Genomic DNA, 23,231 nt, shown 5'->3' on the forward strand with positions numbered 1-23,231 from the left:
TCAGATGAAGTCAGCTGGCCAATGACACCGAGTACATGTAAATCTCTGAGGTGTCTCAGAGAATCAATCACCAGTCTCCATATTTCACTTGGTTTATTGGAACCAAATTCAAGACCACTTCAAATCTATTTGAAGCCTGCAGCTTCTACATACACTGGGTTGCTTTCCATATCTATCACATAAACAGCAGGAAAGCAAGGACTTTACTCCTTTACTCCTTTACTACAAGGACTTTACTCCTGATTTTACCTGAACCTCTCCAGGTAAGACTGCATGCTATGCAACCATAACTGGTCAAGAAAACATATATGAAGCATTGCACTACTGCAGTGCCTTTCACAAATGGCCTTGCAGTGCCACCTTCAGACTAAACCAAGACATGTCCTATCACTCCCACATCTATCAGAATCCTAAAACCATTAAGAAAAGACATCTAAGATTATCAGGTCCTACTGTTAATCTGTCTCCATCACACTCACTAAACCATGTCCCTAAGTGCCACATTATACGCATGTCTTTGGAGCCATGGCAAAAGGGCCCTGCAGGCCCACTTCACAGGATGAACGTTGGATGACTGAGCACTCTGTGAAGGTGAATCCAAAATATGGCTCCGCTTCAGGCTGAATTTTGTTTCCCTGCAATAGGGAAAGGGATCTAGACAATTGCAATGCTAAGGCATTAAAAGCTAATTCCATATCTGCCGAGTCCCAGAGGTCAGGTTGTTTTCATTTGGAGGAAAGAGCTTTTGCAGAATCCTCCATCCTGAGTCTGCATCTGAGGAGATCTTGTAGTCCTCTTCTGCTTCTAGGGTATCAGATACTAATATTCTGATACTCTGGTTAGTAAAAACTCTAAAAAACCAGATTATCATTTTTAAAGTAACATCAACGTGGCCTTTTGGGGCAGCAATTTTACAGCCACAGCCAATTGCAGGCACAATAATTGTAGTGAAACTAATTTGGGGAATAAATGATAGTGTTTAAATGTCTGATCTGCAGACACAGTTTGACATGATGTCTCTGTCTTTACATGAGCCAGAAGACAAATGAAACATTTGGCTTTCAGCTTTCTTCATTCTCAGACTACAGATGGACACCAGTGAGGCCAGTGGTAGCTATTTATTTTTCGATTACTCAGAACTAAGATTTTTATTAACATACAGTAGCCTATATTCTCAAACCCCTCAGATGCCAGCAATATTTTCTCCAACCTAGTGCAAGCACTCATTATTTGTGAATTTTACTTTGTTCTCAATTTCCTCTTCAAAGTAGAAATGCTGTAAGACCCAATCCTTTTCGCCTCTCCTTTTCAAAATCATAGAATCATTAAGGTTGGAAGAGACTACTAAGATTATCTAGTCAAACCACCAACCCTTCCCACCGTGCCCACTAACCATGTCCCCCAGTGCCACATCTACACGGTTCTTGGACACCTCCAAGGACGGCGACTCCATCAGCAGCTCTGTTTTTCCTTTACAGCCTTTCTTACTTACTTTCCTTTCTTCCAACACCCATCTTTTTCTTCACTCTTACTAACAGGGTGCTTACAGAAGGCTATATACTTCCGATGCATTTTATCAGTACGTGCATGTTAGCTAATTGGGAGTGGCTGGAGGCAGAGGAGTGTGACATTAATCAAATATAACTTCCATATAGGTAAGCCTGTTTTGATCAGACAAGACTAATTTGTCATTTAGCCTAGAGTACTGTATGTACAGCGCAAGATGGCTAGATCTGCATGTCCTCTTACTGATATAGCACAACATGTTTCAGGAATCAGGCAAAATCTGTCTACTTCTGCGTTAACCAACTGTGGTTCTGTGTTTTGGTTTATTTCTGTTGCTGTTGGCACTTATCTTTGAATACGTGCGTGCTGCTAGGCCAAGCTTCAAGGCCCAGTTCTGTTTCCTTACAGGCTGGGAGGCAATAGCGAGGCAGGAGGACTGGGAAGTTAGAATGCCAAGAAGATGTAAGGGGATGGGAGGGAAGGCTGCGGACAGAGGGGCACAAGGGAGCGCTGCCTGGGGTCTCAGCGCCTTATTAAGGACTGTTGTGAGACACTTGAGAGGAAAAGAATTGCCCTCTCCATCAACTCGCGCTGCCCCAGTGTACGTCTCGGGCACCAGCATTACAGAAGACACCGCGGAGAAGGGCCGCCTCCGAGCAGAACACAACAGGCTCAGCGCGCCTGCGCCGTGCCGAGGGGTGGGAGCGGAGCGCGCATGCGCAGCGGCGGCCGTGGCGGCCGGGGCCAGGGGTGGGGCGGGGCGAGGTGAGGTGGGGCGGCGGTGAGGCGGAGGGGGGTGTGCGCTCGGTGCTGGGAGTCTCCGCCCGGTAGCTCCCTTCCCGGGCACGGCGCGGGAGCGGAGCGAGTGAGGGAGGTTTGCTACTCGCGAAATGTCGCAGGCTGCCATGTCCGAGACCTACGGTAGGAGCCGGGGGTGGGGCTGTGCGAACGGACCGTGACGGGGAGCGGGGGGTAGCGGGTGCGGCCCTGCGTAGAGCGGGAGCCCGGCCCCCGTCAGGGGAACGGCAGCCCGGAGGAGGAGGCTGGGGGTAAAGCGACGGCTCCGTAGGCGGGCAGGGCTGGTGTTGGCCCGCAGCGGTAGCCTGCGTGCCTCTTTGCCCTAACTTTGCTCGAGCCGGCTGAGCGCGCTTGGATCGCCTTGGCTTTCCGCCCCTTTGCGTAGCACGGCCGGTGACATCTTGCAGAACAGCAGTGCTCTCACACGTAGAGGCTGCAGGGCCCCCGTGCCAGGGCACTAGGGTGGGTGAGAGCTGCCTCGAACGCGGTGTGGTGGGTGTGTTCCTCCGTCTCCTCTGTCCTCAGCAGCAGCTCCGACTTGGACGTGCGTCTCGTTGTTGGGAGAGCGCAGTCCTGGGAAATAGCTAGCTTCCATAGTTGCAGTACGGTGAGGTGCAACACCTCTGCTGGCTGTGAGAGAGGCTGGTGCCGCCAGCAGGAGTTCTTATCGGTATGTTAACTGATGGCTTCTGCTGCGCAAGCCTGTTTGCTTTCAGTTTCTGCCAGTGGTTAAGATGTTTTTTCACACAGTGGTCAATGCTTTGGTGTACAGCGAGGGCACGGAACTGTAGGGCAAAGTGAGGCAAGAGCACGGGGCAGCCCTTGAAGTGTAAGCATTGGGACCCTGCTTCTTTTTTCCGGGCTTGAAGTGTGTAAACCTCGGGCAGAAGCTGGACTAGAGGCGTGCCTTCTACTACATAGGAGTTTGGACCAACTTCTCATAGTCTGAATTCACGTGATCAGGAGCTGGCATCGGTTCTGCTATGCTTGTGGTGGAATTGGTGGTCTCCAATCAGCAACCAGAGAAGGTGGAAAGTATTCTAGCCGTGCTCTTGAGCCTGCTTGCTATTACAAGCAGCAGCATCATATAGATGACTTCATCTTAAACAAGTACACTTCAGGCATTTTTTGCCTTGTTCCAGTGATGCAGAATAGTAATTGCAATCCACCATTGATACTTTCTGATTGGTTTGGTGTCCTGGAAACTATGGCCTTAACACTGAAGTTTTGCAGTTGTCGTGGGTTATTCCTTTTGTCCATTTTTTTCTTTGGTGTATTTTTTTTCTGAGTTCCAATGTTTCTTCTTTTTGTACACAGTTAAGCTATAGATATTCTGAGCTGGAGTACACAAGTATCAGGATTTAAAGTAGATGGAAAAAATATAAATCAAGTTATGGCATGACATAGATGTTAACAATGGTTGTGTGATCTCTGGCCACAGGAGTAACCAGTATCTAATTTTGCAGTGTCCTGTTGGTGTTGTTGGTCCTGTTGGAAAGAGGATGAGAGCAGGGCAAGTGTATGGGATGCTTTCCCTAATATTCTTCAACCTCTAACTATCTTAATATTAATAGTTCTCAGAGCCAACTATAGTTTCTCTCAAGAAATTCTCGGCAGCTTTTTCTTCAATGAACTTGCCCAGTCTTTTCTTGAACGCAAATTCTTGTTGGCAGGGAGCTCCCCACGTAAGCTGTCTGTTCTGTGAAAGGCCTTCTTGTTCTTTGAGTTCTACTTGATGGCCAGTTGTACTTGATGACCTTAGCTCTTCTGCTGGAACAGTGTGACGCTTATCTCCATCTCCCTTCTTCATGATTTCACTCATGGTTGCATATTCCTAATTGATGGAAGGATAAAACACATTTGCATAAAACAGCACAGGGCAAATTGCCTTCATTCTTGCCATTAAAAGTTCCTAGTCTTTTTGATGTTAGCTGCCATGGCTCAGCTAGGGGTTCGTATCAGTTTTAACAGTTTTGGTTGGGTTGCTGTTATTTTGAGGACTGTGCATTGATTGTCTATTAGAAATTACGAGACACTGTAGTCTGTTTGCTAGCTGTCAGTGCTAGCTACATGTAAATGTGGTATTTCTCTCTTTTTATTTTCTTGTTAACTGCAGAATAGCTACACGTTGCACTTGTACTTCGCTTCTTCTAATTATGATAATGTTTTGGCTCTGTATTTTTCAGACTATAGACTGTATTTTTCCAAAAGCTGTTTAGAAGAAACTTTCTCAGGCGACCTCTTCCTTTTCAGGATACATTTGGGTATTAGAAATATTTGGCAAGCCTTTGAGCTTTCTCGGAATTACTTGGGAATTCCTAATGTTAGGGATGGGGGTTATTTCTCTTTTTTTCCCAAGAAATATTTCTCTGCTTAATGAAACTGCTTTACCATAACCAGTCATGTTGCTTTTTGGAAACTGTAGTAACTTTGCTCAATTCCATTATTTCTGGAAGATCCTTACAAGGCTTCCTGTTTAATAGCAATATTGTCAATTACCTGCAGTAGAAATTACAATCCCACAATTAAGGGTGCTTCTCCTTTCTCTTACTGTTGCCAGTTGTCCTTAAAAAACAAAGCAAAACAAAAAGTTTTCTTCGTGAGTTGACTTTCACTGTTTCTGTTTGATTAATATTTTTCTGAGGCTTTAGGCTCGATGTTTTCCAGGCTCCTTGGAGTATCTTCATGCGTCTGAATGATCTTTGAGCATACACCTGTTCTTGAGTAAGGTGGGAGGTGGATGGAAACTGCCATTTTTCCAAGCCTTGAACCCATCGCCCACCAATTATAATACTTGTAGCAATAGGGAATGAGTATTTGTAAATGGATTAGATATGAGTGTGAATTTAATTTGATCTGCAACATTTTGCTTGCTTGACATTACTACTGGTGGCTCATCAAGAGCTGGAGACCTGTAGAACTTGAGTGCCAGTTTCTACAGCAGATAGTGAAATGGACTGATAATGCTTGTTCAAATTGTAATGGCTGCATCACACAACTGTTATAAATCTACTTGATTTTACTGGGGAAAAAAAAGTCTTCTAAGTCTTAAGTTTCACCATACAAACATCCAATGATAGTTCACTGCAAATGTATCACCAGAATAGTACTCTCTCTTCTCTGTAGTGTTGTTAGCATGGGAGTGTGATGACTCAGTTTGCTCTAGGAAGCAATATTATGATAAAATGAATAATTAATAGAAATAGCGTTTGGGATGTTGTCCTTCAGCATGTACTTTTCCATTCTCTCCAAGCCTTCAGCTCTGTTTGGAGTGGTAATATGAGTCTGCTGGTACTCAGTTGAGATGTAAACTGGAACAAGCTGGGACTTCTACTGTAGTACAACCACAGTACAATGATCCAACACAATCTAAAAAAAATAAATCTAGAATATGCCGTTTGTAACAGTGAAAACAAATCTCTTACCTTAGCAGTGAGTAACTCATGTTTTCTGTGATGTAGTGTCTTCTGTACGTAGATAGTTACTATGGGACATGTGCAGAATCCGTCCTGCTTCCCGGTGCAAAATGCATGCATTTTTCACGTTATGGTAAATCTGGGCTGATTTGTCAAATGGCTTACCCTTAACAGATAAATGCAAAACAACCTTTGGGTTATAAACGGTACAAGGGTAGAAGATTGGGCTTCTTTTGAGAAAATGGTAGATCTCACTCAAATCTCTTCAGTCCCTCCTACCTCTCTTTTCTCCCTGAGTATCTGCTACCACCAGTCTGGTCGTGAGTCTGTCAGTCTGTTCTCAGAATGCATAAGCTGTCCGTCCACTGAAATGCATTTCTTCTTGGTCTACGTAATTTGGTTCATGCTTTTCTCCCAGTCCTGCCTTCCCTGCTCCCCATATATACTTAGCAAATGTGTTTTCATTTATCGCCTTGGTCTTGAGTTTATTTCAGAGTTTCTTTTATTGCCTAGAGGACATGGCTTTTTTGTTCAACAGGAAGCAAGGCTTCCTCCTTCTAAGCAGTCTTTATGCAGATTGGGATAGAGCCAAGTTTATCTGTTCTACCTGTTGATCATCTTAATTGCTATTGCTAGAGAAAGGAGTAAAGAGAGAGAGAGCCGTTCTTTTCTCTCATTTAGAGGCATCTTATTGCCAATAGGATTGCTTCAGAGCACTCACCCCTTATGCAGACTTCTACAAAATAAAAGATATCTGACTACCAGGAAGGTTGGTTTTGTTATTAATGACATGAATGAGATAGTGCTGACCCTTTGGAAACTAGTGAATGTATGTTCTACTCTTTATCGAGGATTTGGTAGAAGACTGATCTATGAAAGAGAATATAATCTGGTATTTTTTTTCCCCCCTTCTGTATTAAGAAGAATACAGAAAACAATTTCAATTCATGTTACATTTTAAAGACTGAGCTGCAGTGGTTCGGAAGCTGTTCAATTTTTCCCTCTGCTGGAATCAATTTCAGGCAGAGGATGGGGTTGGATGTCCTGGGGTGGTTTCCACACCAACCATCTGGTTTTGATCTACCATGGTAGTTGAGTCAAAGCCCAAGACTGTCTCCCTTCTCCTTCCCCCTCAGCCCTTTCCTCCCCCTGCACACAGCACTTCAGCTGCTGGTGCCTCTTTGGGGTGGAGCCACAGTGTTACTGATTGCTTTTCACCTGTGCTGGAGAACAGGGATTGGTCCCACTGCATTGCTCCACATAACCCCTACCCAGTGTGGGACCAGCTGATGCATGTAGCTTACTGAAGGGAGTAAGTTGATTCTTTGATGTCTTATTTTCTTAAAAAGCCATGGTATGCTGTCTTTAATCTCTTTATGCTTTCTCCACTGCATGTCTTGTAGCCCTTTTTCCTTTTGGCATAGTGTTTAATTTTCATTTTCAATCCTTTCTCTATATAAAGACATTATTTACATGCAAAGTACTTTAACTTTTCCAAATCTTTTTAGTGGCCAGAATGATAGCAAGCATTTTTAACACTGGAATGATGTTCCTTTTCAGCTTCCCAACGAAGGAGGAACAACAGAGTTCATAAGAAAAACTTCTCTAGGGTGACAGCCTTAGTGGCTAACTGGAATGTTGGAGCTCAGAGCTTCTTTGTCAGTTGGAGGGGGGGGGGGGGGGGAAAGCCACACCAAAACTATGAAGTGAGTTAACTCCTCTGGGAGAGTTGTTCAAAAAGAAAAGCTGGAACAACTAAGCAGTAGTACAAATGCCAGCATGAGTTGCGTTCAGTGAAATTGCAAGGAATTAATACATGGAATCTTTTCCCGAGTACAAAATAAGGTTGCAGTTTGGGCACGTGGCTTCTTTCAGCCCGTCTCATTCAGTTTCTGAGCTAAATTTTCTTAGATGTCCATACAGTTGAAAGAGAAGATATTTTTTCTCCAGACTCAAGCAGTGAGGAAGTTAGAAAAATGTTACCAATAACGGTTGCCGTTATCGTGCAAAATGACACCATAAGAAATACATTCTGGAATAGTAAACTGAGAAACTGTTCTCTCTCTTCTTACCTACTACATTTCTTCCTTGAGAGTGTTTCTAGGTTCATAGCCCAGCACATCAGCTCAATAAATATGGGTGTTTGTGACTTTCGGTGTTGGCAGATGCCTTTTCCTGTCCTTGTTTTGCGGTGATTAAATGTACACGGTATTCCACGTTTCCTCAAACGTGTTGTCTGATGCTTCTGGATAAACTGTTAACATAAGCTGAATTGAGAGCCTTGTGCTCTTTTGAGCAATTCACGTGAAGTCATTTCAAGAGATAGACGTGCATTGCGAACATGACTGCAAAGCGTTACTTTCCTTGCTCCACGAGTTTGCATGCTCTGAGAGACTGCTGCTTTCCCCAATGCAAAAAGGTTTTCATTTTTATAGAAACTTTGGGTGTTTCCATTCTATGAGTGCTTAAAACAGACTTCCTTACAATTCACGTGGTTACTGTATGAAACTGCAGTTTCAAGTTTCACCTTAGCAAACTTGTTTGTTTTTTTTGGCAGATGGAAGCATTTTTTGCCTACCAGGTAAGCAGATAACGAATAATCATCTATCCAAATATGTATCCATAGAAAAGATTCCCACTTAAAGTTGCCTGGCACCATAGAATCTTAATGTGAATTAGGAGTCTACCTGCAAAGTGCTGTTACGGTATCAATTTAAAGGGATTAATATGAAATCTCCATTACCACTCTTGCCCTCAGAGCAAAATATGAGGCGCCTCAAATCAAAGCACCTCAGGAAAAAGACACTGCTGTTCTCAGTCTGTTCCCTATCAGTGCCTGACAGTGACACCATTGTCTCAGAATTTCTTGCTGGCCAGCAGCCTGGCCACACAGAATGGAGCAGCTTGTTAAATGGGCTGCTCGACGTGGATTGTAAAATATGCCTTTATTCAACCACATTTAACAACCAGGGCCCAAAGTGATGGAGAAATTAGTGTAGGAATAGAGCGTTGATATGATGCGTCTCCTGTTGTAGTTAGAAGGTAGCTGTTAAATTGTATGAGTAGCCCATGGGGGGGAAAGTAAGAAAGGTATATTTGATTTATTTTTGTAGTTGTTTTTGACAGGAAATTCTGGCAAGCTGCATTTAGCAACCATGTAGGAGAAGCAGTTTTAACTGGGTTTCACATTTATTTTGGGAAAAGCTGCAGAGACAAAACTACAGTATTGTCGTTGCAGATGTCTCAGAACATTTTGCTTTTTGAGGAACTCTCTGGAAGTGATAAAACCGGTGAGATTACACACACCCACCTTGGTTAAACATATGGGAAGGTGCACAGAGTAGCTCACTAGTCCATAAAAGAGAGCCTTTCAGAGAGGATTTTTATCTTAAGCAAACACTTTGGGGTTATTCATGATTTACATCCATTTCATGCTAACGGTGAAGATTTGATAGTCTGAAGAATGAAATATTCTGAGCCTCAGTGTGTTTTGCAGTTGAAACGACGTAAAAAGGGTCCTTCTTTACAGGAGATAATAGGCAATGTTTCACAGCCTGAACCAAAATCTCTTTTCTCGGTCTAAAAAGCACAAACGGCTGCGTGGGGGTGTGAAGAATGAGAGGAGTTGGGAACAGAATGTCTAGAGAGTGTCAGTGATTATATTTGTGAGTGAAAAAAGGCAATCTTTCAGAATAGAGTCCATTCCAAAGTTTGTTACAGTGTTTGAAACAAAAAATTCATGTAAAGGTGACGTGTAAAAATAATACTTCATTTTAAAGATAATGACATCTGAAGGACAACTGAAAGCAAAGAATGTTGGACGTTCCTAGGATTCATAGCCCTCACTTTTGCTATTGAATTTTCAACAGTGGGAAACTGCTTATCATGAATAAGAATGTAAGATGCTCTTACTTAAATTTTCATAGAATCATAGAATCTTGAGCAACCTGGTCTAGAGGGAGGTGTCCCTGCCTGTAGCAGGGGGTTGGAACTACATGATCCTAAATGTCCCTTCCAACCTGAGCCATTCTATGATTGGTGTTTGTGCTACAGCAGGGTGATTGGGCTTGGTGATCTTCTGAGGTCCCTTCCAATCCCTGTCACTGTGGGATTCTGTGATGCTATAATTCCTGCATGAAAGAAAGTGATTGGGCAGACTTCTTTGTGCATGTTAAATTCAACTTATAAAGCCAGAGGTTCAAACAGAATTCTGGTGAAGTAATGAATCAGTGCTTTGACTTACTTGGTATCTTCTTGTTTTTATTCTGCCATCCCATGAGCCGGTATTTACTGTAACGCATTTGAGAGCTTTGGGCAGTGTTAATGAAATTAATGCTGGGTTTTTATTTTTGTTTGTATTGCTAGCTTAATCCTTTTCATTGCATGCTTATCTGTTGTCTTCTGGAGACCTACTGTGTTTATGATGGAAATGATGCAGTAAAGCTGTAAAGATGACTGTAAAAAGAATGCTGTTGGTGGAAAAATAAATAGTTGGGAAAGTAATTGTAAATATTCTTATCATAGTTTATCAATGCAAATGTTTGAGAGTGATAAGATGAGGAAGCTTTCTTCAGCCTTTAGCAAAACTGGAAAGGTGATATCAAAGTGCTGTATGTAACAAAACAAAGGAGATTTTGAGTACTTGCATTGTCAAATGAACGCTGATGTAAATGGCACCTAAGCAGGTAAAGTGCCAGAAGTAACTTCTTTAATTTGCCATACAAAAGAAACACAGAAGCAGTGATCCCAGAATAAAGATAATTTCTTGCCTGTAAATTTGTGGAAAACACATTCTACTTGTTGCAGATTATACAAGTATTAAAAGGTCTGCTGGGTTTTGTTTGTTTGAGTTGATGTTGTTAAAAGAGGGCATTTGTACTGACTGTAGCTAATAGCTAATTTAACCATAAAGCAGGTTGCTGGTAGAAAAGTCAGCCAGATGCCTTCTGATCCCATCATCTTCATCGCCTGTTGTCATTCTTGTATTTCCATAAACAAGTAACGTTCTTCGCTCTCACTTTCAAACATCACTAAAAGTTACCAATTTTTTTTATCTTCAGATTTCCTGTTTAAGTTCTTGGTCATAGGAAATGCTGGGACTGGAAAATCCTGTTTACTACACCAATTTATTGAAAAGAAGTGTAAGTATACGTGAGCACAGCAAGCGTTCCCTAAAGGGTTCTCTTCCTCAGCCAAAGTGTAATTCTATTGAGAAGGAGCTCTGAGATTATGATGTATAATCAAGAAACCTATTGCCGAGAATAAGTGCAGTAGCGTCTTAACATTAAAAAAGAAACATATTTTGCATATTCATGGGAAAGACTGGCATTCTGTGCTCTGCTTTTCCTTTTATTTTAAACTGCCATGCAGTATTAGGAAACAAAATTGAAGAAAACGTTGTCTTTCCATTCATTAGTGGGAGTGCGTAATAGTTTGATTAAGACAGGCCATTCTAGTAATAATTTTTATTTCAGTGGGATGTTCAAAACTTGTAAGAAATGCTTTTTTTCTGCACGATGGCAACGGCAGCGCTGATTTTGTTTGTTCAGGAAGTAGTTTGCAATTTGAACGCTGGAGAGTTTTTATCATACCTAAGTTGGAGTTCGTGGAAAACTACTTATTCACCCAAAATATTCTCCAAATAAGTCTTTTCTTTCTTTCTTTCTTTCTTCCTAGTTAAAGATGATTCAAACCATACCATAGGAGTGGAATTTGGTTCAAAGATCATAAATGTTGGTGGTAAATATGTGAAATTACAGATATGGGATACAGCAGGACAAGAGAGATTCAGGTACCCTTTTCAGCCATTTAATTAAAATGTTGTTTCTTGTTAAATCATCACTTTGGATGTTGGGTATTCCTGCTTAAAAGCAGGCATTTATCAAATTTGGCAAAGAAGTTGTGTTTGAGTATATTTGCCATCAAACATGATCTCTCACCAGTTTTTTATTGGCTTGGAGGGTCTGTTCTGCTTGTTTGCAGAGTACAGAGAGCTACCAGTGGTTAACAGAGGTGAGTGCAGTGGTGAAGGTCTGGGGGATGGACCGCAGTCCACATACTTGTCCTCTGCCACACAAAGCCAGGCAGTGGTATGTAGTAAGATGTCTCCAGTCTGTTGGCTGGATACTCTGACATTGTGAGGAGCTTGTTCTAGAGGCTCACGCTAATGGTGTTCCATTAAGTTGAATGCATTTACCGACTTGCAGACTCTCTTCTCCAGATGCTTTTTATAATCTGTCTGATCCCTTGCTTCTGAAGACTGATCAAACTTAGCATACTTAGCAGTCTGTTTTTAATTCATCTTCTACCTTTTGGAGAATGCTTTGTGTTCTTTGCCCCGTTTCTCAGGAGGCTTAAGTTGTTCACTGGCATTTACTTCACTCACCCTTTACTGATGAAAGATAAGTTAATTGCTCAGTTTTCATGCCACGGTTACCACCACCAGCTCCCAGTTCTGTGTTGGGCCATATTTTTAAATGTACCTTCAGCAGGATATGGGTCAAAATAGACTTTTAGAAATCATTGTATGACTGCATTCACTGAAAAATTGCCATCTGTCAAAAGCCTAGTTTTAAGTTTTTGCTGCTGCATTGTGGTTAAAATCACTTTTTTCTTTTTTTATAAAAAAAGATAATTTATGTTTTGTTTATATAATACAGTAGACATGAAACCTAGACTTTAAACAAAATATACAACAAAAATGTGTATCTGTCAATTCTATTTCAGGTCTGTAACAAGAAGTTACTATAGAGGTGCTGCAGGTGCTTTACTTGTCTATGATATAACCAGGTAAGAAAACTAGCCCCTCTTTGGTTTATTGGCTGTCAGAAGCAATTAATGAATAAATAGATTCCCTCCCATGTATCTAATCCTTGAACAGAGAACAGACGGGAAGAAAAGAAATACCAAAAGTATTACTGTTCTAGTGCATATCTAAGCCTTGGAACTTGCTTACATGAGATATTATTTTAAACTGAGACAGGGAAGGTTTAGGTTAGATATTAGGAGGAAGTTTTTCACCCAGAGGGTGGTGACACACTGTAGCAGGTTGCCCAAGGAGGTTATGGATGCCCCATCTCTTGAGGCATTCAAGGCCAGGCTGGATGTGGCTCTGGGCAGCCTGGTGTGGTGGTTGGTGACCCTGCAGCACAGCAGGGGGGTTGAAACCAGATGATCATTGTGGTCCTTTTCAACCCAGGCCGTTCTGTGATTCTATGATTATGAAAGCCATGAACATGCACAGGCTCGGAGGGTTAGACAGATATGTAGGAATTGGCCCACCAGGAGGTGTAACCATGCTGGACTACGTGCAGCCAGTGGCTCAGAAATTCTGTAAGCAGCAGCTGTTAGGAACTGAATAAACTGAGAAAAGATCACTGCATGTCTTGCTACTATGTTCTTGAAGTATATTTTGCATTTGTGGTTTTCCGAAGAGATAAACAAACCTCTGACCTGATCTGTGTTTCTCAGTTTCGTATCCTTCAAAACAAATAATCTGACACTGATGGTATGCAACAGAAATTTAGAGCAGACTTAAGCCACTTGTAACCAAGGTAGTGCTCTTCTGTGGAGACTGCTTATTAGTGTGCTGGTGTAACAGGTCATCGTCTGGAGAAGCCAGCTTTACCCATGTGTTCTTTAACTATAGCCCAAAAATATTTTAACCTCATTTGTTTGTTGTGGGTTTTTTGTTTGCTTTAATGTTGTAGGCAGCCAATAAAATACCTTACCATTGCACGCTTCTGCTTTTTTTTTTTTCCTGGCCACGATAGGCTAATGCTTGTCAGATAAGCTTCATGTTGGTTAATGATGACTCACTGGATGTGTTGCTTTTTTTCCTGTGAGTGTACTGTAGTACTGTTTTCCCCTGAGCACTCTTCAAAATCAGTGTTTGTGCTTAAGGTCAGCTGGGTTTGTTTGTCAGTCAGTCTTCTTGATGGCTTTAGCTCTGCCCACCACTGTAATGACTACTGAAGAGCAGGATAAACACCTGTGATGTTGTTGTTTTTAAAACAAATGTGATACTTCAGGCCCATAGTTCTCCATAATTGTAGTTAATTGTTATAATACCATCTGGAACTTAATTATTGAATTCCATATTAGTAACTCATTGCTATCCCTAAATTTCATGCACAGAAGGCTGAAACTAGATTAGCACTTCAAATTTTAGCTTTTCACATTAACAGAATATCTTGTTTGTGACTTCCAACCTGTGGGTTTTTTTTTGCATTAATAAGAAGTGAGCTACTACTCAAAGGCTACGTGTAGCCAAATGCACCGTGAGCTATATGTGTGTTTAATCATGGGTTCCCCTTTCATCTGGGATCGCTGCTCCAGAACATCTTAGTGACACTTCAGAAGAGATCTCACCTTCGAAGAGCTTTGGAGCTGCAACTGGGATTTCATGTGTTTCAGCTCATGGGTCCTGGTGTCTAGATGATCATTTATTAATCAGAATGTCTATCTAATGAAAGGAAATAACACAGTGGTGGAGCAGAACATTCACGAACACTAAGAGAAGTGAGCTGCGAGGCACTGCTTTCTATAGGCTCCAGCAGCAGACTACACAGTATGTTTCTTGACTTCAGAGAGAAAGGCTGCTGAAAAAAAAATGTCTGGGATTGGTTGTGATTGATTTGGTTTTGAACTTTTGCACTTCTTGTTTCTTGAAGGAACTTGATACTCTCCCCAGTTCACTGCTGCTGTCAAGGAGATGTGTATGTGACTTGCCTGACTAGTACAGTCTTGTGGCTTGCCAGTAATGTAGATTTGCCTTCAGAAGTTTCAGTTCAGTGATCTGCTTGCTAGAAATGAGTGTTTTCTAACATAGGTTTTTCTCATTGCAGCCGAGAGACCTACAATGCGCTCACTAATTGGCTGACGGATGCAAGAATGTTAGCAAGTCAAAATATTGTGATAATACTGTGTGGAAACAAAAAAGATCTTGATGCAGATCGTGAAGTAACCTTTCTAGAAGCATCCCGGTTTGCACAAGAAAATGGTAAGTAGTAAAAAAAATTTCATGTAACACTGAAAGATATTTAGTGCTTAAAAGGTTTTTTTTTTTTTGTGCTGCTAGGGAATACTTTGATGGTCCACTGTACCTATTCTCTTTTCTGAGAGAGACATGAGGACAGTGCCTGTAATAAGAACTGCATGTACTATGTGTCCCACCATTGGTGATTCTTCCAGTCATAGCTGCTACTTAAAGAATATCTTCTACGTGGTGTCGTATCCCTTAGAGTATCTAATAGGACTTCTCTTGTTACTTTGCAACCAAGGAGCTGGAGAGAAAATACAGAGTAAGGTTTCCTGGTTTTTAGCATCTTGCAGGCTTTCTAGATTGTAGACAAGATCGAATGGGGTTTGCTGCGGTTGAAAGCAGTACGTTTGACTCGTGGTAAGCAAAGTTCAGTGTATGTTGTGGATCCAAAAGGCTGATCTGCAATGCCCAAAATTTTTCAGTCTTTTGGAGGCTTATTTCTGTGGCAGCTGAAGCCAATCTGACCTTTGTGCTGCAGTCCTACTATCAGTGAAGTCTGTTTTCAGTTTTATGAATTGATTGTTGGGTCTTTTCTACCATGTATTTTACTATTGTTGCTAGCTTTCCTTTTGCATATAGCTTTCTGTTAACAGGAACCTACATGAAGCATTTCATGTGCTGTTTTGCACACGGTTATCCTGTTTAGATTCTCAGTTTTTACATTTCTATAAGTTTTAGAGGAAGTTTTTTGTGTGTCTAGAAGTTTTGCTTTCGTAAAATAACTGTTTCAGGACCACGCTATTGGAGGGTAGCTCTCAACAAGTCTAAGAAAAAACATTCCTATTAATTTTCATGCTGGAATTACTGTATCAGATATTCCAGGCTTGCTTTGAGATTGTTTTTCTGGTGTCCAATGCAGAGCTGATGTTCTTGGAAACAAGTGCACTAACGGGGGAAAATGTTGAAGAGGCCTTTGTACAGTGTGCAAGAAAAATACTCAATAAAATTGAATCAGGTAAACAGAAATTAATATTATATTACTTTAACACTTTTTTTCCTAGAAACTTAAAGTACGGGTTTAAGTTTCAACAGTTGTGGTAAAGTTATCCAGTTGTGGTAATACAACCCATTTGTTTTATAGCCATATGTTTTAACAGGAATGAACGTTCAGGTAAGATCTGTATACCTAAAAAGGGGGGAGATGGTTTGTGGACGTACAGCATTTACCTTAATAGGGAGCTCAGCGTGTAGGTTGTGTGTTCTGTGGATTATGTGCATACAGCTGTGAAGACTGACATTAGACAGCTGTAGCAAAGCAGAAGAAGAACTTGGTGTGAGGGCATAACTTTTAATTCTGCCTCTCATATACTTCAGGCAGTATGGTCAAGAGAACTCGAACACTTAATACAAAATACCAGGGACATTTCCTAGCAACTCTATTTCTCTGATGTGACCTTCCTGGCCTCAGTTGAAGTCATTTTTCTTTCTGCAGATCTAGAAATATGGCAGAAGCTTTTCAATGCAAGTGGGCAAGCTTCTGACAGGAATTAGCTCTAGTGACACATAACACACTGGAGCCTATCTGTTATTCTGATTTTTCTCTCATTTTCTATTTGTTTGCTATCTTACTAATTTTGAATGCCAAAAAAAAAGGACAGAACACAGTACAATATTTTCATAGGAATTTCCTCGTTGTTGCATCAAAATCAGTGCCAAACAACCCCCTTCATTTTAAACAAAGCAAACAAATGACAAAAAACACAACAAAATAAAAAAGGAAAGCAAAAACCACCACCAGCAATGAAAAGCAGCATATGGCTAGTTAGTCACAATCCTGTATTCCCGTAATTGATATCAAGAGGCATTACCATAACAGCTTACAGGAAGCAGGACTTATTTCTGCTTGTCCTCTCCCTTCTGTCAGCAGTCATGCACTGAATCATGAAAAAACTGAGCCTGCAGAGAACCACTGGAGGTCTCTGGTCCAGCATCCTGTTTTAGTTTCAGCTTCAAAGTGAAAGCAGGCTGCCCTGAGCTTATCGAGGCACACTGTGAGATGCTCTGAGACTGGAGGTTCCTCAGCCCCTTTGGACAGTGTGTCTCAGTGCTGACTGAAGCGTACAGTGAAATCTTCATTTCCCTCCTGTGTTCAGAAATTGCCCTTGTGCAGGCTGTGTCTCTTACCTCTTCTCCTTTTATTTGTATTTCTGAGTGCAGTCTGGTTCTAGTCTTTACACCCTTCAGACCCTGCAATCGTGCATATAGAATCCCTCTTAGCCTTCTCTCTTCCAGGCTAAACGAACACAGCTCCCTTAGCTTCTTTTTGAACATCCTGAGCTTCAGCCTGCAACTGTCGCAGCAGTCTTTTCCTGTACTCTTGCCAGTTCATCCTTTGTTACTGGGGAATGCAAAACTGGACACAGGGTTCTAGATGTTCTGGATGATTCTGTGTGGCTTTGAATGTGCCAGGTAGAGCAAAATAATCACTTCCATCAACCTGCTGGCCACGCTCATGCTGTAAAAGCCCTGTGTGTTATTTATCCTTTGTCACAAGTGCATGCTGTGTCTCGTGGTCACTTTATCTATTAGGATCCCCAGTTCTTTTTCTTGCAGAGTTGCTACCTAACCAGCTGGTCCCCAGCCTGTACCAGTGCTTGGGCTTGTTCTGTCACAGGTAAAAGGCTCTGTGTGTGTAGTTGTTGAATTTCACAAGTTCCCGCTGTACTGCTCCTCTAGGTTGCCCAAGGTATTTTCTGAATTGTAGCCCTAGCCTCAAGCTGGTGTCATGCTCGCCATGGTGTCACCTCCTAACTCACAGAAGGAGGAGATGCCATTTCCTCTTGGGCAGTGCTTTGTGGAATCTTACTCTCAGTCAGATCCATTTTTGTTTGCCTTGGTGTATTTACAGTGCTTCTTTCCTTACATATTAGAATCTGAAAGCGTGTGTCTTTAACATGAAGCGGTGTTTGCAGAACACATTTTAGGCATTTCCTTTTTAAGAAGTAGTTAGTGCAAAAACACCTACTGTTGCAGCCTAGCTCAGCAGTGACCTGCTTCGTCATTATGATTAAGGACCCACAGCTGAAATCACAGGATAAAATGGTACAGTTTTGGAGTTGCCTAAAAATAAACAGAATTGGAATAGATCTCTCCATAACCAGAGAAGAATGTCATTACATATTTGTTTCTGACACTGTTGTTTAAATTGGAATGTATTATTTGTAAGCAATCTATCTCCTGTGACCGTTTTGTTTCCTTTTCAGGAGAATTAGATCCAGAAAGAATGGGCTCAGGTATTCAGTATGGAGATGCTGCCTTGAGACAGCTGAGATCACCACGAAGAGCACAAGCACAAAGTGCTCAGGAATGTGGGTGTTAAAGAAGCAAAACACAACATCCAACATATTCACTTTAGATACAGAAGGTAAGATTACAGAAGTCTTGGATTTACCATGTTTGAGAAATGTGCTGTATCAAGTGCTTGGCTTTTTCACAAGCCTACAAAGCACCGTGGAATCTAATGAAATAATGCACGGTAGAGTTAATTTCTTTGTTGTTTGTTTTTGTACTTCTACTGTCTGTCCATCAAAGCACAAATAGTGCTCCTGCTGAAGTACTGATGAATTTTTACTGAGTAATACTGTGGATAACGCTTTGGAATTCTGTGTATCTGAAATGCATCATAGTTCAAATAGTTACCTAATGTACTCTAGGGAAAAAATGGATCGTTTCCATAGTATAATGAACAAATGTTAGTAGAAATGAGAATTTACAAAATGTATGGGGCCCTATCTTGTCCAAAACTTTTATGTAGTATTTTTTTTGAAAATACAAAATTTCAAGATTGAGACTGAGAAATGAGAGATAATACTGGATTTCAAACTTCCACTGACATCTTTCCCTCACCTAAAACCAGCCCAGAGTGATTCTGATTCCCGTCTACCTCGAGCAGAAACATCAACTGGAGAACAGCTATATTTGCTGCTTAGGCAGCGTTGTTATCTGCAGCATCTCTTCTTGGGCTACTGCGGCCTGTGGAGTAGGGGTAGTGTCCTGAAGATGCTCAACAGAGGAAAGGAATAATCTATTCCTCACTTCAGCATAACGAGGGAAGAGGGCTGAAAGTTGTAAAACCTGATCCCAAGAAGAGCTTAACAGTTAGCCTTTCTTGTAAAGAGTTGTTCTTAAATATGTTTCAGTATTCAGGGATATTATCTATCTCTGCAGCATGCATATGGCTGCTAGGACAGCCCTTCCTCCTCAGTCACTAAGGAAGGTAATTAAGAAATTGCTGTGTAGTTAAGTTATTCTAGCATCGTTCAGTCTTACTTTTCTAACTTGAGGGCTGCAACATCAAATGAAACTATTACTGGAAGTATAGTTATTACATCTTCTTTTCCTGTATTCATTTTTATCGGTTTGGGCCATGTCCACCAGCATTATTCAAACTGCCAGCAGAAGCTTGACAAAATGTTAAATAAAGCAGCATTCAATTATATGTTCTCATATTTTGTTCTCTGTTCCAGGAGCGTAGCTCCCAATTAAAGCTCAGAATTTTAAATAATGCATAAGAATCCTTGAACTGCTTTCCTCCCTTTTTTTTCCCTCCCATACAGTAGCTTTCTTCAACTGAGAAACTGCTATAAAGGGGCATTCATTTAGTCCGATTATATATAGCTCTACAGCTGTGAGTGTTCATTGGTCTTTATGTCAGAAGTTGAATTTCTGAGATTGATCAGATGTAAATAAACAATGGAGTTCTCGTGTATTTTTCAGCTGTCCGTGCAAATGGTGTTTGAAGAAATAAAGCTTGAAAGCTGTGCAGTTTTGAAAACCATCTTTCCGCTGTGTACAGACAGAGCAGAGCACTGCTGGCAGAGAGGTGCACCGTGTGGTATGGAGCAGGAATGCCCATGAGGCACAAGCCTGCAAAGCGAACCTGCTAACTCAGTGGGAAGTTGTTCAAGTGATACCTGTATGTAAACATTTTCCATTACCTATTTTTATTTCACCTATAGTTGGAGGCGTTACTATATACTGTAAATAATGTAACAGTAAATTTACAAAGCATGATATATATATGATGATAGAACGTTGCACTACAACAGTTTAATATTTTATTTTTTTATCGTAGAAACTAAAAGTTAACTGAAGTAGGCTTTGTCATGTTTGTTGCATAATAGTTTATATTTATGCCATGAATTATAAAAGCACTGGCAGTGTCAGTGAGGGATGGCTGTCTCTCTTCCCTCCATTTCTTTTGCCACGTTCTGACAAGGCGTTTACATGACCGGTTCTCAACATGGGGTTAGTTTTGGTTGCTTAGTTTGGGTAATACATCAAGTTGGAGCAGTCATTTTTATTGAAGTTCACCTGTTTTATCACAATTCTTATATATGATCTTTTGAAGCTCTTTTATCAAACTGTAAAAGTTCAGGAAAACATACTTTAAGTCTCTCCAATGGCTGTCAACTGATGTGGATCTTGGAATTTTTCTTGGTTCTGATGTTTTGTATAGCACCGGTGTCATGAAGATAGTATGTATATGTCAACAGAATTGCGCATCTTCTGTGTGTTTTGTAATTCTAGTGTTGGGGCGTGGCCTTCTGGAAACCTATCGCAGTAGGAGTTCTGTTAACCTCTGATTGCTAACTAAACAATCACCTGTGGAAAATAATAGCTTCTGCTGAAGCATGCCTTGTGAGGTTCAAGCTGAACCCAGGTGGGTTCTTCTACAGTAGCCCAAGTATATGATTTAGAATACTGGTATCTTAAACATTTATAAAGCACAGTTAAGAACATGGATGGTAAAGTTAGACTTCAAAATCAGGAACTGAAGAGTCTGTCTTGCTGGAGCCCTACCTTTTGAACTTCTGGGGAAAATGTGGTATGTAACGCTGTTTCCATTGCTTCCAGGAGACTTTCATGAAGGAAGAAAAAAATAAATGCTGCTGATGTAGTTCTTTCTTCCTGTGAAACTCATCAGGGGGAAACTTCAGCCTTAGTGCTGTGTTTAAAAAAAGAAAAAAAAACAATTCATACTTCCCTTCTGCCTTTTTTTATATGGCAGGGAGGAGGTATGGGGTGAAGGGTTAGGAATCTTGTTGTCATTGCTCAGCTGGAGCCAGAAAAGACTGGCAGAGGGCTTAAGCACGAGGACAGAACCATGAGTAGCGTGTATCATTTTTACAGTGTCATGACAATTGATCAGGTGAGAGATGTGGCTTTGATGTTGCCAGATAAGGAGCTGTGGAAGGTGTTTCTGGAGGTATCTGAACTCAAACTGGTGTCAGGAGGGAAATGATATTTCAGTTGCTAGTGATGTTTTTACTTAGCTCTTTACATAACTGGAAATTGGTTGTCTTTTTGGAAATGCAAATGAACACAGAAAATAGTTTAATCTCATCAGAACACAGTATGGAAATGCCAAGGACAAACATGCTTTATTTTCTATATATGAGTATTTTTTATTTAAGGGACACCTGTCAGATGCATGTTTAGAAACTAAATCAGAAACCTGAACTTCTGCTGTGATTCAGAGGGCAGTTAAAGCACACAAGCAAACCAAGGATGCTACAGAGAAGGAGGTATTCTGTCTTTCATGGAATTAGAATCGTGTGGAGAAAAAATAATTGTCCTGCCATTTTTGGTTCAAATGGATGTTTATCTCAAAACTACATACCTTGGCCATCTCGGAAATAAAAATACTAAATAATGAAAGTAACCCTAGACTCTTCGAGTACACAGTAAGTTTTTAAAAGACGGTGGAGTCCAAAGTCTTGTTACAGCTCTCTGCTGTGTCCTCTGTTTTATTTAGGATTTAGATTGGTTGCATAACTAATAAGTCTTCCTAAGGCATATTCTCTTCTTGATAAAAAAGGTGGTTTTTGAGGCATCTTTTAATTCTGTGTTTACAAGAATGTAAGAGAAAGCACTCCAAGTAAATCTTACCTGTCACTCATAACAACTTAATTTGGCTTACACTACTCCAAAACCAGATGGAGTTACCAAAAGCAGTCCCCTGTAGTAGAGGTTGGATGCAGTTAGCTTCTCTACCAGTCCCAATGGCCTGTTGTTTGACTGTGATGTTCTGCATTTTAGCCAGAGTGGTGGAGTGAAGGGGAATGTATCAGTTCTGAAACACCAAACCATTACTGAAATGCTGGAAAAAGTAGTAGAGGAATGCATTTCCCATTCATCTAATCAGATTTCTTGGTACAGTGATAAAGTGAAAGCTGAGCACTTATTAGCTGTGACTACCCCTCTGTCACTGTTAAAATGGTTGAAGTGGGGCTGGCACTTGATTAAAACTTACTTTTATTATTGTGACAGCAGTTTGAAGAATAAGGGGAGTGGTTATTTAGTTCCGTTGCTTCTGAATAGTCCACTGATGAAAGAAAGCTTAGGGACTTTGCAGGCTGGTTGGTTTTTCCTGACTTCTAAAAAAAATGCATTTTCTATTCCTTTTCCCTTTCTATACAAATTGGCCCTCTGTTTATACAGAGGTTCTATCTGTGGTTAAGCAGCAGTAAGCACAGTTTCATTGTTTGGTAACAACTTGTCTTATGCTGTCTCCTTCCCAGGAGGAAGGAAAAAAAATACTTGCATTATACTCAGAGTTGATGTGTTTTTACTATTTCTTTAACTATATGTTCCTAGTATCTTAGTGCAACTTAGCCAGGTTAATGTACTTGTTTTGTAGCCTTGCACCCCTATGCTGCATCTCACTGACATTTTAAAAAGACGCTTTCTAAAGTAGCAACTCCAGAGGGCAATACTGTGGGAAGCAATACTATAAGCTACAGTGTTTACTAGTTGTCCTCAGATTATTTATTTCCAAAAATAACCATTATGCCCATAACAGCTGTGGAATCAATCTCAAGCTTTAACAAACCTAGCTCATGAAAATATTAAGTGATATGTTAGACTATATATGATTTTTAGTGTAAAATTAATTTACCAAAGCAAAATGGCTTAATTTTATGTGAACTAATCCCAGGCAGCCACATCCTAGCATTTACTGAATGTAGAGCTTCAACTCTTCCAGTCCTTTAGAAGACCTAAATGTCTTATTAAAAATCTGTTTTGCCTTTCAGTGAGGCTACTGGCCTATACTACTACATTTCATGCTTGTATCTAACAAGAAATAAAGAATCTTTCTTGATTTTTCTAGGGGTGGTACAGCATATTCTATTTATTTGTACTACTATATTATTTGTACTATAAATTAAGTCCCCAAGAAAAACTATCAAATATTCTGGAAAAAGAATATTTCAGCTAAATTTATAGCAGAGTTGGTATTTGGCTGAGAAAGCACCAGCAGGTAGGAGACTGGAGCACTGCTATAGTGCATGTCCCATTAACAGAGAACAAGGAAGTCACTGTCCCCTCTGGCAGCAGCTTCCCTCAGGCCTCCAAGTGCACAGGAAGGCCCCCCACTCTGGTACACTCTTCTCCCACCCCATGTTAGAGAGGAAGCAACTGCAAGGTGTGTTTTCAGTAGGGAATCTCCTTCAGTATAGCACATC

At 40.9% G+C, this 23,231-nt stretch overlaps 1 protein-coding gene across 3 annotated transcripts; it reads left to right on the forward strand.

Annotated features, from left to right (window-relative positions):
• Positions 1-2,318: 2,318 nt before the first annotated feature.
• On the forward strand, positions 2,319-22,875 carry RAB4A (RAB4A, member RAS oncogene family). Of its 3 annotated transcripts, XM_004935486.5 has the most exons (9): positions 2,319-2,427; positions 8,278-8,301; positions 10,781-10,861; positions 11,397-11,511; positions 12,447-12,509; positions 14,567-14,721; positions 15,623-15,718; positions 17,967-18,127; positions 19,480-22,875. In XM_004935486.5, the coding sequence occupies exons 1-8, from the start codon at positions 2,397-2,399 to the stop codon at positions 18,080-18,082; spliced, it is 681 nt and encodes a 226-aa protein (XP_004935543.1). In that variant the 5' UTR covers positions 2,319-2,396; the 3' UTR covers positions 18,083-18,127; positions 19,480-22,875. The 3 variants fall into 3 exon arrangements, with proteins under 3 accessions (XP_004935543.1, XP_040553512.1, XP_419573.1); XM_040697578.2 differs by lacking the exon at positions 8,278-8,301 and having other exon boundaries at positions 2,319-7,032; positions 11,397-12,137; positions 12,423-12,509; XM_419573.8 differs by lacking the exon at positions 8,278-8,301.
• The last annotated feature ends 356 nt before the right edge of the window (positions 22,876-23,231 follow it).

Source organism: Gallus gallus, chromosome 3 (genome assembly GCF_016699485.2).
Source record: "Gallus gallus isolate bGalGal1 chromosome 3, bGalGal1.mat.broiler.GRCg7b, whole genome shotgun sequence".
Classification (NCBI taxonomy): Eukaryota; Metazoa; Chordata; class Aves; order Galliformes; family Phasianidae; genus Gallus; species Gallus gallus.